This window comes from Lipophrys pholis (assembly GCF_963383615.2).
Source record: "Lipophrys pholis genome assembly, chromosome: 16".
NCBI classification, from domain to species: Eukaryota; Metazoa; Chordata; class Actinopteri; order Blenniiformes; family Blenniidae; genus Lipophrys; species Lipophrys pholis.
The window spans coordinates 21,130,346-21,146,053 of NC_137634.1; the positions used below are offsets into that span (position 1 = coordinate 21,130,346).

Here is a 15,708-nt window from a genome sequence, read left to right on the forward strand (position 1 = left end):
ATATACCTTACAATTCATTTGAACTGAATTTCATGCAAATAGCAACAATAACATTTAACATTCAAATGAATATAAAGAAAAAAAAACACTCGCCTTTATAAGTGAACCTATTCAATGATGGATGGGAAAATCTCCCTTTCAACATGAAGAAACTTTTAAGAAGCACAGATGTGAGGGTTTCAGCTCCATGAACAGAAACGTGCAGTAAAGTAGAGAGAGAGGAGACGACAGGAGAGAGACACACTCACATGCAACAGTTAGATATTAATGTGTGGAGAATCTGAATGAAGTCTCCTTCACTCCACTGTGGCCCTGAGAAGAACCAAACTGCAGCCTGTAAATGTGCATCAGTGTTTTTTTGTGGTCAAAAGACAAAGAAAAACACTTGTTTTGACATTAACCTTCAACCTGAGCAGCTGTTTACTGTCAGTCAGTCGCAATAAAAAAAAAAGTCTTTCAGGGATTTGTTCCACTTTGGTTTGGAGAGGGGCCGTAAACCAAACCACCAAACCACCGTCAGGGATACGATTAGAAGAACCCATTGTTGTTTAGTGTTTATCACTATTTGAATGCACATTTGTTCTGTCTTTGTTTCATGCTCCCGACAGATGGCACACAGAGCTTTTGTTCTGCATGAACATCATCCATTCAAAAGTGTGTGTGATTCTAAGGCTGTGGTTCAGTTAGCTCACTGTCACTCTGCAGGTCTCCATGGCTGCAGGCCCAAACAACCTGCTGAGCGTTTACCGCTGCTCTTACTAATGCTATTGTACCTGTAAGTATTCTTATTATTTTAATTACGTCTACATTTTAACAAGGACTGCTGCTTATCTAGCCTTTACTCACCCTGGTGTGGTTTATGTTACGCCAACTAAAACACACTTCCTCCTCTCTATTGTCACAGCGGCGCTCAGCAGGACACCCGCTAGGTTTGTTTTCTATTTCTGGTATGGATGAAACAGTCTCAGGTGCATCGGATATACACAAGCGTAAATGAGAAACTGGAGCCTCAGATTAAAACACATTTGGACCACAGATTCTGTAGTTAAACCCTGTAACTCGTAAAATCAGCTGAAAAATCATTTACATTGAAAGTAAACACAGCCTGAATGTCACATGTAAAAGGCTTGTTGTGGATCTATACTCAATCAAAAATACACACCTCTAACTGGAGACACATTAAGGGTGACCTCTTCATCTTCTTGTGCTTGACTCACTTTGATTCAGCTCAAATTCAAAATTCAACCGGACTCTGAAACAAAAAGTGTTTCAGCATATGGGCAGATGTTCCACCAACATGGTCTTCACCCAACGGTAAAACATCTTTCATATCTCATGTGTGGGATATTGTGAGCATGGCTGGATAAAAGAAATTTGTTGACTCAAAGTCAACAGCCCCTCCACTACCCTCTGCACATTATCCTATAATTTGGCAAAATCATGAAAAACTAAAAAATATCTTCTTTCAACTTCTAAAATACAACAAATGCAGCTTTCTGGGTCCTTAGTTGGATTCAGCATGAATTATGACTCCATGCTTCATCACACTGCCAATATAATCAATCAACATTCATTTCCTTTTAGTAAAACCGCATCATGTTATGTGACAGGACTCAAAGATGTGTCAAAACAAGCATGTACAGCAATTATGACATAAATAATTAATAGTGACCAGTGATTAGGTCAGTTAAATACTTACAGACCCTATGTAATATATCATAATTCTGTTTGTTTGTTGCCTTCAAAAAGTCAAAAACAACATCACTGGGTTGGAAAAGTGTTCATGTAATTTCCAAGTACTTTTGTGTTAACGAGTTAAGGTACACGGTGTGATTTTGGGCTATTGTGGGGATATCTTGGCTTCAAAATCCGTGGTCTTGTTTCATGCAGTGAGTGGTTCACAGGCGGCTGATTATTTCCTGACAGAGTCAGAGATTTCAAGAACGTCATCCCACTACACCGCAGAGAAAAGCATAGGAAAAGCAACAATCTAAATATTGGACCACTCTAGAAGAAGGGCTCCATTCAATATTTTCCATCTTTTTAATACTCCAATTAGTAATTTCCTGAAGGCAACCGCAGATGTAATACATTGTTACTCTAGTTTGTTGAAATACGTCATAGCAATTGTTGCCTCTGATTCAGTGAAGAGCGACTTTGTACAGAGGAACTCACTGTTGGATGGGCACACTTTTTTTATGGTCACAGCCAATATGGTAAAAATAAGAATGCTGATCTTTAACCTTGATTACTTTTTTTTATTGCTCTGGGTAATAAAAATCCTCCTTCAACCAATCAATTACTCTATTTGTTCCTGCTATAATAGGCCTACATGTGGCTGTTTGAAGCCCTGGTTTTATTAAACTCCAGTTCCTTGTATAGTGTCTGTCTCCCTCCACACACTCGCACACAGACATCCCGGCCGGACTGAAGCGTGGCGTGTTTTAACGCCGGGCAGGGGACAGATAGACTCTGATCAGCACTGCGACCTCTGTGATAACCAGCAGCTCATTTCCATTTACCGTCCTTGTAGCCTTTGCGCACGTTCTGCAGATAGAGACAAACTGCTTATTCACCAAGACTGAGGCTGCCGCGCTCCCAGAGAGAAGATACGGCGGCCGCAGCCACAGTTGAGTTCACTACGACTTCACACGCCACGCTCAGATAAAAGTTCTCGAAGGATAGTAATAATAAAAAAATTTTTAGAAAGAGAATTTCTCCTAATCTCTTTCCCTGTGTCCTCCTCTGTCCCTCGGCGCCGCGGGGCTCACTGCAGCTGCATAGTGACGCGCCTCCATCTTAAGTCTCAATCACCAGAAAAGGCTTTAGGTTGGAAATGGCTTTCTGATCTCACAGACTCGATGTAGATTTACTGAGCAGAACAGAGAATTACACTCGCTGCACCTACTTGTTTCAGCACATTTTTTTAAAAGTTTAAAATTTGACTTTACAAACAACGTTTTGAAGTAAAATGAACCGATTGGCTTGCCCATCAAGCAGCGCATCACATTTACACTAAAGCTGACCTCTTAAAACCTTCTCGGTTAGACGCTGCTGCCTCGGAATGCCGAACAAAAACAAGGAAAGACGAGTGGCGATAAAGTGACGAGCGGAGGAAAAGGTGACGCCGGGATAAAAGATCAGCGTGTGCATGTTTAATCTCCCGAGCCCCTGCACACGCGGCGGAGCAGGCAGCAGGCAGGAGATGGTACTGATGGTGCCCACAGTCGGAGGAGCAGGCAGCTCGCTGCCAACATAAATCAGTGTCATGCCCTTGAGCCACACCTCAGCGGAGACATGCCGCCGAGGCAATTCCGCCGGTTTTGTGTCTGTGTGCAAATCTACAGTAAACAAAGCGCCGTCTGCATTGCTGAGAGAGATATTTAATTTGGAGATCACTTTTGAGCATGGTAATATGTCTGCTTCTTGAACAAGATTTCTACAGGACACAAAAAACCCCAATATAACATGTATTTGGGGGCCACACAAGATAAATGACTTATTTCCTGCTCATACCATTTAAAATAAAAAACATATCTGATTGTACTTACCTAATGTTGTACTTTCCCCAGTTGTAGCTTCGTCGTAGTAATTTCTGAAGACGTAATGTACAAAACAAGTGATGGACAATGATTATAGTGAATAGTTACAGTGGATAATACTGTCACATTAGATCAAAAAGACACGTTTGAACCCAAACTGGGGTATACGTAAAGCAAATGTCTGTGTTCTTGGGAAATCAAACAAATTCTACTGAAAAATAAGTGAATGAAAGGATGTATGAATGCAGCAATTGGGCAACGTTTGGAAATTCCATTATCAATCAATAAAAATGAAACATGATGAGCATCTGATTAAGTTAGCTGATCAAACAACATCTTGCCTGAATGAAAAATAAAAATGGTGTTGTAGTCATATTCATCCCTCCGTCGTCACGCTGCTCTTCAGCAGGACTGGCAACACTTGATTGAACAGTGCCAGAGGTCCTTTAAAAACCCTGCGTGAGCCAGTTGTTTGCTCTTCTTCCCTCCTGCTTAGACATCTGCTGGCTTTGGTCGTTGTTTCATTTGTCTTGCTGTACCGCGTAAGCACAATACGCAGACACTGATGACAAACCCCACGGCTAATTAACATTTTATTAGGTTTTTCTGGGTTTAATTAATAAATGATGTGTTAATTTAGCTCAAGTGTTTTTTTTTTTAGTCGTGGTCGTACGGCTCAATTAAGTATACTCTTTGTCCACGGCGTCCATCCTGAAACAGAAAGCTTTTCATTTACTGATAGATTAAGGCCCCGTTTACGCAACAACGAATAGGAGTGTATCCACAAAACTTTCTTCACTTTTGGGGTGTTCGTTTACACGACACCAGTGTGCGGATCCACTGTATCCACAACACGGCAAAGATTCTTTCACGGAAGCCCCCCCCCGCAGAGACTGCCGGAGGCTATGGAGCACTGTTACTGCGCATGCACACCTCTCTCCCCTTCCTTCTGCTCATGCACTTTTGTAAACAAACATGGCGGACCCATAGTGGTATGACTCCCGGTTCGTATTCAAGTTTTATCGTCCATATCAGAAGTTTAATAGTTGAGACTCACCCCTGATAGCATCCCATGCGTCATAACTCCATACGGATGTCGGGTTCTCTCCATTTTCTTCACATTTATAGCGTATTGTTCTCTGCACACACGTCTGTGTGGTTTCATTAAAAGATCTAACAACAGCGCCCTCCCGTGGCCAGGCATACTAACTACATCGTTGTCCGTGTGCCCGCTGCTGCAGTGTAAACGCACTCCTTTTTTTTTTTTTTTAAGATCAGATGTTTGCGGCAGAGAGGTGATTAAGCCCCTGATGCAAATCAGGTGTGCTGCCTCACCTCTCTGGCCGTAAAGGAGGAGCCGCCCAGAGACACGAGGTGACAGGCGGGAGACACAGATGAGAGACTGGAAGAGGCAGTGTATCTGTGTGAGTTTTGGTTTGGTTTTTCCTTTGAATAAAAGAACTATGGTTTTGGAAAGTCCTGACTGAGTGCCTCTGTGGGGGAACCCGGTGGTGGCATGCACGACTGCCACAGTGTTGTCTCGTGAAACGTTGTCTTGTAAACAGGGCCAAAACTGTAGTAAAACATTGCTGAAAAACTTTACGGCAGGTCATTTCATGTGACTGAAAACTGCCCCAGTCGAAATCCTCATGTCCTCAAGGCAATCAGGAGCAATATTAAACCACATTCTGATAATCAGAAGGTGTTTTTACGGGTAGTTTTTATGTTATCCCAATCAGGAAATGATGATATCAGTTGAGAATTTTCTTGATCATCATCTAGCTCAATGCATACAGCCAGTAATAAGAGCTAAGCTTCAGGTTTCACTAAAGTCACTTTAAATAATGAAAATCCAGGGAAACCAGAGATACAATGGCTGGACCATAATTGGTATCCATTTGACCAATGGAAAGCAACCTTTCACAGCTGTTATTTAGCTAATGCAACTTTCAGTCATCTGCTCACGCTGGTTTAACTTTTAGAGGGGCACCAACAGTTCCTTCCATCCATCACCCAGAGACCAGCCAACAACAGTAAGTGGCAGACTGCATGTGTACATGTCTGTTTTCTTTTATTTCTTTATATCAGGGGTGTCAAACAGTTTAGTTCAGGGGCCACATACAGCCCCATATCATTCTGAGTGGTCCAGAATGGGAAAAGGGTGCCATAATAACCTTTAAACCTTTCTTTGTTGTGGCACAGAGTGTACGCAATGAAAATGTTTATGTTTTCACAAAAAGCAAACTATTACTACTAAAAATGACTACAATCTTAACGTACAGCCAATTTGAATGAAACCTTCTGGTGAAAAAATACAATGAAATGTTCAAAAAATATAATCTAAATTCCAAAAATCACTTTTACATTTCGCTTGGTGGTTCTGTGGGCCTGGTTGAGCCCTCTGGTGGGCCGGTTTTGGCCCACAGGCTTTATGTTTAACACGCCTGCTTTAGATCGTAGGATGAATGCAGACTATACCCAAAAAGTATTCAATGAATGCAATACATTCAAGAACATCAAAAGGTCCCATCAGTCCCCAGACTCTCCAAAAATATTCCGGTTACAAACCAGAGTCTCATATCAGAGTTTCATAAAGTCTTACGGCGGAAGGAGTTAGTACTGGTGTTCATTTTGACAGAACTTAAAGGTCTAATGGAGTACTACAAAAGGAGCTGCCACATGTGCAGTCAAGTAGAGCCTTGAAAGAAAGAAAAATGTAAAAAAAAAAAAAAAAAAAAATGAGTGTCCAGATTAGTGCGCCATTCACTTCGCAGGGTGAGTAACCGAAGAAAAGTAACCAGCGGAGCAGAATCACGTCTTTTCAACCAACTAATGTTCAAAGAATAGCTGGTGTGCGTCTCCAACAAAGTTTCCAAATGCTGCTGGTAGGCGTACTTGTGAAATGTCTCCCAACAGTCTACAATTAGACAACTAAATTGTTTTTAATGTCTCCTAAGGTCTCCTTTTACGATGCGTTTATTTATTTTTTTTCCAAAGACTCTCCTCTGGTCCTCCAGGTATCCGTTAAAAAAACAATAAAGACAAACACTTTGCCTTTATCCCCATGTCCTTTTAATCACTGTTTTCTTGTTTGACATTTTGGAGGAGCACAGAAAGCAAAGCAAACACTTGAATATTTACTCACACAATGTAAATCTTTCAAAAAGCAGACGTTGTGAATACAGTTTAAACACGATTATCTCCCACACACGACTGCCACACCTTCGCTTTTAAGACGAGACAAAGGAATTTTAAATAAATGTGACTCATGCGCATCTCACTGAAACAACGAGCATCCCCAACAGAGAACAGATGAATCACTTGGAAAAAGAACAAAGGAAAAAGGCTCTGATCTCAATGAAAATGTATACATCTAAAACAAAGCTTCATCAATAAACATCTACACACTGTTAAAATCTAAAAACTATTAAAAGGGCATTAAATTAAAGCGAACAGAGACTTCCACGGTTCTCTGGTGTTTCGCAGGGCGAGTCCGTGAACAACTAAATATCAGCCTTTTGTTTCGTTGCCATTTATCCAAATGAGTCACAGGCCACCTCTCCGCTGCCTCACTCTGATACGTCGTTATCTCGCCGGTGGACAAAGTGGGACAACAGTCAGACACCAGCTGGAGACGCGTTGAGTCACCGGGCGTCTCCGTCACTTCCGGGACCGAGTTCAGCTCGCCAACTTGTAGATGTTACGGAGGAGCCGCCTGCTGTAGTCCCTGTGGTCGATGGGCAGGACCTCCATGACGGTGACCTTCACCCGAGTCTCGTCCTGAGGACGGAAGAGAAATGAAGAGTTGAAAGCAGCCGTGTCCAGTAGATTCAATTCTAAATTCATTTTATTTCTAAAGCACCGAAAACAACAGTCGTCTCGAGGCACTTTTAGAGAGAAAAATCCAACAATTCAACATAAGCGAGTGGAAATGAAACCATCTGTTTTAAAAAAAATCTTTGCAGTCTTTAAAGAGGTGGAGATTTTCTGCAGTTCCGGTTGGGGTTAGTAGAAGGAGAGGAAAGGACAGGGATTCAGGACAGGGTCTAAGTATATACGTCATCTGCATACATAAAAAGTAATAGATTACCACGGTGCTCAAACCCGTGGAAGGTGTTTAGTTAGTTGTAACAGTTATCTGATGCCGACTGACAACAAATCACTGCTGCTGAATAATATTTAACAAACCTTCAAGAGTCAAAGCAATCCCTTGTTTTTGTTTGATTTTGCACTTGCGCTAATCAAAGAAAGAAAAAAAATATCTATTCAAACAGCTGTGAGCCGAGTCGATTTCACTGTTTCTTTGGTGAGCGTGAGCCTTTTTGTCGTTAGCTCCAGCACTTTAGCATAATTAGGTATTTAACATGTTAATTTGCATTGCTTAGTACTCGTGTTTTTTTTTTGTTTTTTTTAATATGTCTGGTGACATAAATTTGGTTAATGAAAGCAATGTTGTTGTTGTTTTTTGCTAAAATGATGTGAAATGAAGAAATCTTGGAACAGCTCTTGCTATTTATCAAGGCACAGCTACAAATACATCTGTAACATGATGAAATAAAGAATCAAACACTACAACAACAAAAAAATACATTGATCAAACTTACATACATGACTTGGAAATAAACGGAGAACTGACAGAGCACTCTGATCAGAAGCTCCAGTAAACCTTTGAAGCACGGGTATGACTCTACACCTGGGATTTCCTCATCAAACTGGACTTATTTGGTTGTGACCCTTCTCAGGTCAAAGGTAGACGTCAACTCAGGGACTGTGAACGCCTCGGTGACAGATACCATTTGTGGGGAGAACAGAGCGAGGAATGAGAAAGTGACATTTTCCATCTTAAAATGTGAGCCAAAGCATGAGAACTCTGATGTTTTTCTACAAGAAGCTAAATACTGGTAATACTGTCCTGGACGGTGACCCTTTTTTTTTGCAACTTATTCCTTGAAATAAGCAGAATTATCAGAGTTACAGCTTTGCATTTGCTTTTCTTCACCAAATCCATCTCCATGTAAATGGGGGAAAACACAACTTCTTGAAAATACTCCATCTCTGTGTAGATGATGGAAACGCTGCTACTGCCCATGTGCACCACGGCCATACTAAATAGTTCTTCTGCACATGCTCAGTAGATGGACAATAACAGCAATGGTGGCCTCCAGAGTGTCATGACTCCCAGTCCATATTCTCATGGGACTTGGTAGTTTTCTAGTTGAGAGTCACCAACTGCGTTGTCTGTCCATTCCAATGTCCGTGTTAATGTTTGTAGCATTCTCTGTATGTGTGTGTGTGGTTTCATTCCAAAAACACTAGTGGCCCAACATAAAAATTAGTGTTTTCAGTGTTTACATCGTTTTTAAAATGTTGCCGTGGAAACGAAAAACCTTTCTGAAATAAAAACTTGAAAACAATATGATTTCACTCAAGAACAGTATATGAACCTCAGAGTAGATCCGCCATTCTGTCTCATTTACAGGAGCCCGTCTATGGATAGTCTCATTTGTCCATGTCGGAGGCATCTGAAAGCAACTAAATCAGGTCAACTGGACTTTTTCCATTTGTCCTGGAGGACGTTTCGGCCTTTATCCAATCCAGTCAACGGAGTAGTATGAACGTATGAAGCCAGTTGGGTAAGGCTTCAAGTCCAAATGACTTGATTGAATTGTTTCGAGAAGAGATCTCATTGGGAATCCCCACATGGAGCTACAACATCATAGGACCACCGAAGTCTTTTCACGCCTCTCTTTAATGAGTCAATCTGTGTGCCAGATATGAAAAAAGTTTCCTCAAGGCACTCCAGGAGACTGTGCGGTGGACAACCGCTACATGGAATGTTATATTGTGAACAGTCATCATTTATCATCGGTCGCTTCTGTTTGTCTTTTTGTTTTGCTCTGACTTCCACATCCAGAATCCTTTTTCCCACCACATTTGACTGTCACATTCCATATATAATCATTTCCATAATCATCTGCGGGTGGCCAGAGTAGATACTTGCAGAATGAACTACCACACATGTCATTGTCCCTCGTTCTCACCACGTTATAGAAGCGGTCGCCATCTGCGACATTTTTCACTTTCAATGAAGTGGTTCCTCGTGAAGACACAAAGCCAGAAACCCATTTCCATTATAATCGCTGTCACGAGTATTAATCCAGACACAATTCATTAATCAATTAGGAATTCAGCCTGCATAACCGCCGCCACTGGTTTAACACTTTGCCCATTATCATACGCTATTCCACAGCTCTATTCTTATTTTCAATTTGCACCTACCTGAGGATTGGAGGCAAATTGAACAATACGGGGGAGCCGTAGTGACACGAGTTTAAACTTGACAAAAGGTGACAACTTATTTAAAAATAATGGTCTTCGTCATGGTGCGCTACCGTGAGAGATGGCTTGTTAATCTAATGTGAGGCGACTAATATTCTACTCACAACTGAGAAAAACAATTACTCTGAGGACGGACAGTCATCAGTTATTCTCAGCGTCTGTGGAGTGATGAAAGAAATATCAGGACTTTCTCCAAAGAAACATGGAGGGATGCATCTTCAATAAAGGACATTATACCAATGTCATACGCTAAACAATACAATTCTACAAATGGAGTCAGTAAAAGTCATCTTAATCACGTCAAAAAGACCTGAACTCCAGACATAAGTCGCCTCAAGATGAGCCAGGATGAAAGTTGTTCTATATCTTTTCTTAAAGTAATTCTGGTTGTCAGTGGTCATTCAGATTAATACCTGAACATGATATTAACCTGTTTTGGACATCTGTAAACCAAGACTCACTGCAGAGGATAGTGAAGATATAAATAGTCCTCCAGAGCCATGGGGTGATCTATTGGACGGCTTGCCACAAAACGTTGGCTGTAAGTGACACTGACGTTCACTAGATGATGAATACTTTTGACTGGTGATCTAGTGACGCACATCAAGTATTGTCACCTGATGAAACCTGGTCAAAAACTGGGCTAAATTCATCTGTTTGGTAGTACAGTGGTCAGTACCTCTGTCTAGCATTCTGTGCTGCATATGCATGTTGTCCCTGTGCAGTGGCACATAGATGCATATAGTATGACTGGCTTTTACAAAGCAGCAACATAAATTACATGACTAGATGTTTTTTTGATGGCAGCTATTTAGAAGAAACTCGGGCCGATCAGCCTTGATTCACGTGTTTTTCACACATTGCCGACCTACGAGAAGACCTGAGCAGAATGTTGACGAGGCCTACTGAGAGCGCAGTTAGCTGATGATGTAAAGTGACTTTGTTAAGCATTTTCTTGGCTCTCGATGGCCTGTCTGTTGATGTGAGGCATTAAAAAGCCGGTCCCTTTGGACACTAATGCATTCACCGAGACAAAATCAATTAATTCACTTCAAACAGACAGATGCACTTGCACACGAGTGCAAATGTATGCCTTCGCACGCTCGTGCTGCTTCTACAGACAACATATGGACATAAACATTAGAATATACCTTTATGTACATGACATTTGTGAAATGAGCAAAAACAAACATGTACACTTTGACAACATAATTAATTTTCTAATTTGGTGCAGTTTTCTGCAATGTTGGTATGATTTCATATGTGCCATTAGTATTTGCCATACACGTGTGGTTTGTAGCCCAGTTTAAAGAAATTAATATGCACAATTGTGCATGCCTTTTCAGGTTTGGTTGATTTCCTGTAGCACTGTGGGAGTTATTACAGAACTGTCAGATGCTATCAATTTATACGGCTTCATATGTGACATCACTAATACAGCAGGGAGTTAAGGTTTCTTCATAGCCTGACAGGAGGAAAATACCATTCACACTGGTGCAGCAGGGATATGGTGCATGTTCTGCAGCCCTTCAGCATCACAGAACTGTAAAAAGACAGCTGGTCATCCATTTCCATACATTTGAATACTTTTATGGTATTGTGAGTATAATTTGTGCAAACAGAATGATTTGAAGAAAACATGACGTACAGATGTGATTTTTTTTGACACATGTCACTTCAAACCTTTTAATGCATTAAATAATAATGGAAAATTGGGTTTTTGCTTGTTTAATCAGCCTGGCTCAAGGAATTTTATACAATCAGGCTACACGGAGTTGGAGCCCAAGAATCTTTCTAAAAGTTGGGTTTTCCCTCATTTCCACGGAGATGGGGTGTTTTCTAAAAGTTCCACCAGGGGAGCCATTTTCAAAAAGCTCGCTTTTCAATGACTTGTGTAAACGATCACCCAAAACGCGTTTTCACGTGAAAGTAAATGGGGCCTGAGACCTACAGGCCCATTTGAAGTCGCCAATTATCCTTATACGTAAACACAGGTAGAACATGCAAACTGCACAGAAAGTCCGTCCATCCATGAGGTACCATATACCCCAACATGACCCTGTGGCATAATACAGTAGAACGGACACCCTGTACTGGGCGGACACGTCACTGTGCAGAGACACATATATAACTGTTAACAAACCTTAATGAGCGGACAACCTGCCTGACGCGGACAACGGACTGGTTTTCCTGGCAAATTTCAAGCTGAGCGAAACAAAAAAGGCCAAAATACTTGGGCTGGACCGGATTATTGGAATATTCAGACGTTGTGGTGTCGGGAGATTAGTTTTGAGATCTGAACAATAGCAGCTTCCCCGCAGCACAGTGCTGCGCTGTGAAGCTCCTCTCCACCAGCCCCTCCATGCTTTCTACATTGCGTGTCCGCAGACTGTGCGCAGGCCGCGGGTGGGCACACGATTACCTCCATACTACACCCTGGGCTCACTTCTACACGCGCTCCATGACGTAACATAACGATCCCGAAACTATCTCCACTTCTGCTGCCCGGCGTTCTCCACCTTTCCTCAAGTCGTTTATGCTTCACTTCAGGAGTTCTGAGCCTCTAGCTCTTTATTTGCTTTTAAATAGTGATTGTTCAGACAGGGAGGAGGAGGATCTCCTCACACAAGCGCCCAGTAGCTCTGGCGCATGTGCAGTCGGAGTGCACAGATCGCACTGTCGACCGCAGAAGGTCAGAGCAGACCCTAGCGCACAGGGTGGATGACGATTTTGACTTCATGCGTACTCTGCTCAGACGAAGACACGGAAAGTATGGATGAGCCTTAACTTTCACTTCACTGTACAGCGGAGCACATAAGGATCGTGGGCCAAAACCGACCTGCGAGAGGATCCAATCTGGTCCCACAAACTCACCAAGCAAGATGGGTTTTTTGACATTTCATTGTATTTTGCACCAGAATGTTTCATTAAAATTGACTTTATGTTGAGATTGTAATCATTTTCAGTCCTAAGTGTTTGATCTTGCAAAAATATAGACAATTTCATTACATACACTGTGGCCACAACAAAGAAAAGCTGTCAAGTGTAAATTTAAAGGTTATTATAGCAATAATTTACCGGTCTGGTCCACTCAACATGAAACTGGTCTCTGAAATAAATTTAAATCTTATTTTGTAATTATTTTGTATAAATCGTATACAAATTGTATTGGTTCAGTTATTTGCTTTTAAATAACCATAACATATTTGGTGTTTGGGTCGTTCAATATCAACTGGTCCTACAATTTGTCCTTGTGACCCGTCCTTCCGAAGAGAGGACACCGGTCTTCAGGGGACACTTGCCCTTGGCTTTTAGGGCGTCCCTTACATCAGAGGTTTTACTGTATCAGGAAAATAAATACATTCATCTAGTCTGTTACGGCCACAGATCTAGAAAGAAGCAATAACAGACGACTAAAATCAGCAAGTTGCAGAGAGACAGCCTTGTGTTGTAATAAGGGCTGATGAAAGAACAAACTTTTAGCAATTTGCATGCACTGCACTTGCTAAGCCTTGAAACTGGTCATTTGTCATCCCCGCTCTGCCCCAAAATAAGTCAAAACTTTTAGTTTATATACAAAAAAACAACTTTAATATATGATACAAGTATGACTGTTCTTTCTCGGCGTGTCCCTGTTATAAAATATGACAAAGCACAAATCTTGCAACTTCATTAATCTTGCTAAGCTTTGACGTTTCATTACATTGTTCTATTTTTATGACAACGCGTCGCTCGACGTCTGATCTTTTTGTCTCGTGTCACGCTCAGATGTCTCCAGGAAGGAAGTGAGGCTGAGGTGGAAACATGAACTGAACAAGCGAATCACAGACTCTCTGTTCTCTGCTCGTCATTTTGAATCGCAGGCTTTGAGAAAATAAAAGAAGAAGAAAAAACAAAAAAAACAATAAACTTTGACTAACACCCACTGAATATATGTCCTGAATAGAGGAACACACATCTGTTCTGAGCTCATTATCTCATTGTTGAATGCTGAAATGATCAATTTCACAATGTTCGTCTGGCTTTATAAAGCAACTTGGGCCTCTTCCTGCAAAACAATAAATGTGATGATCAATTATTTATGTAAAACCTACAGTCGGTGCTTTGGTAGTTGTAGTTGTGTATTTGCCTTGGGTGTGCTTGTGGTCTTGATATCAATGCCAAGAAGTAACATCTGTGTTGGTCTGTGCTTTAGCTCCTCTTTACATTGGAATATTATCCGTTTTAATATGTCAATTACAGGTGAGGGTTTTTTTTTTTTAATGGAGCATCATTGAATGATAATCATTTATTAACAGTAGATTTTGTAGGACCAACACATGGCTATATTAGGATTATATAAGAAAAGTCAAATACCGATTATTTTTCTTCATAACTTAATCCAAACACAGAGACAATCACGTGTCAAAAGTCACAAGCCACAATGACATGACCCTGTTTAACCGATGACCTGTCTTGGATGAACTCTGCATTTGAATGAAAACAGATGAGATTGGCTCTAGCACTATGTGAAGTTGGATGAAATAGTCGAGAATAAATGGAAACATTTCAGTTTAGGTGTAATGAATCTAAAATACACAGAAGCTGATTAAATTGAAAAGGCATCGTTTTGCGGCTACATTTCAGAAAAGTTTCATGTTCCCATGGCAACATTTTGAAAAATGATGTCTGTTTACACGGAAACGTCAGGAATGCTGAAAATCTAGTTAGCAGGTCGGGCCACTAGTGGGTGCTGTTGTTCCTTTTTGTGAGGAAAGCCCACGCATGTCTGCAGACAACAATCTGCTTTCAACATTATTGTTATTACAGGCCAACTATAAAATGACAAAGTCGCAGGAGGGCCTTAATTGTTTACAAATAAACCCAAAATATTCGAATCCTGAAAACCTGTCCAAACTTAATATTTCCAGCAAGTAAAAATCAGGAATCCAGAGTCTCAAAATACAGGAAAGATCTATAAATGATTTGTTCTTTTTCTTCTCTGTAGCATGGCATGGAGGTGATCACACTGTGGACCTGCTGAGGTCTTATAAAGCCTGGGCTGCTTTGATGGCAGCCTTCTGCTCGTCTGTACTGTGGCCCTGGCAACTCTCATCTTCCTCTTGACAACAGCCCACAGATTCTCTGAAGGAGTCAGGTCAGGCCAGTTGTTCCAGGCAATCGAATGGAGTAATACCGCGGTCAGTAAAAGCAGTTCTGAGAAGTTTTGGCACGGTGGGCAGGTGGAAAGAAAATCCAGCATCTCCATAAATTCTGTTAGGAGACGGAAGCATGACGTGCTTTAAAATCTCTTGGTAGATGCTCCGTTGACTCTGGAAAGGACAGCGTGGACCTACAGCAGCAGACGACGTGGCACGTGGGACTCGTCACTCTCTGGACACCTAACACAATCAGCTTGGATTCTGATCCTCTACACTCTTCCTTCACACCCTGGGACTTTAATTTCCAAAATTAAATGCAAAATTGACTTTCACTTGAAAAGAGCAGTGGTCCGGCTCTTCTCCTCCTCTCGAGCCCAGGTAAAATACTCCTGATGGTTCTGGTTCAGGGGTGGCTTGACACTGGGAATGCAACACTTGTAGCTCGTTTTCCTGGACACGCCTGTGTGTGTGGTGGCTCTTGATGCTCCGACTTCTTGTGAAGCTCTGCCAAACACTGGATCGGCGTTGCCTTTCTCGGGGCTGTGCTCGTCCCTGTTTGCCTCTGCACTTTGTCCTTTCAGTCAACTCTCCATGAATCTGCTTTGATCCCGCACTCTGTTAACTGCCAGCCCGCTCAGCAATTATCCACTGTGGCTTCCTCGTCTTTGTGGCGAGCGACAATGAGT

The 15,708-nt window shown here is 41.6% G+C and overlaps 1 protein-coding gene across 1 annotated transcript in view; it reads right to left on the reverse strand.

The window, feature by feature from the left end:
- Positions 1-6,593: 6,593 nt before the first annotated feature.
- LOC308122126 (replication protein A 70 kDa DNA-binding subunit-like) overlaps positions 6,594-15,708 on the reverse strand; it is a 51,439-nt gene continuing 42,324 nt past the window's right edge. Inside the window, exon 17 of the mRNA XM_080483785.1 lies at positions 6,594-7,322. Coding sequence (XP_080339911.1) covers positions 7,221-7,322 — 102 coding nt within the window. The 3' untranslated portion in view covers positions 6,594-7,220. The remainder of the gene's footprint in view (positions 7,323-15,708) is intronic.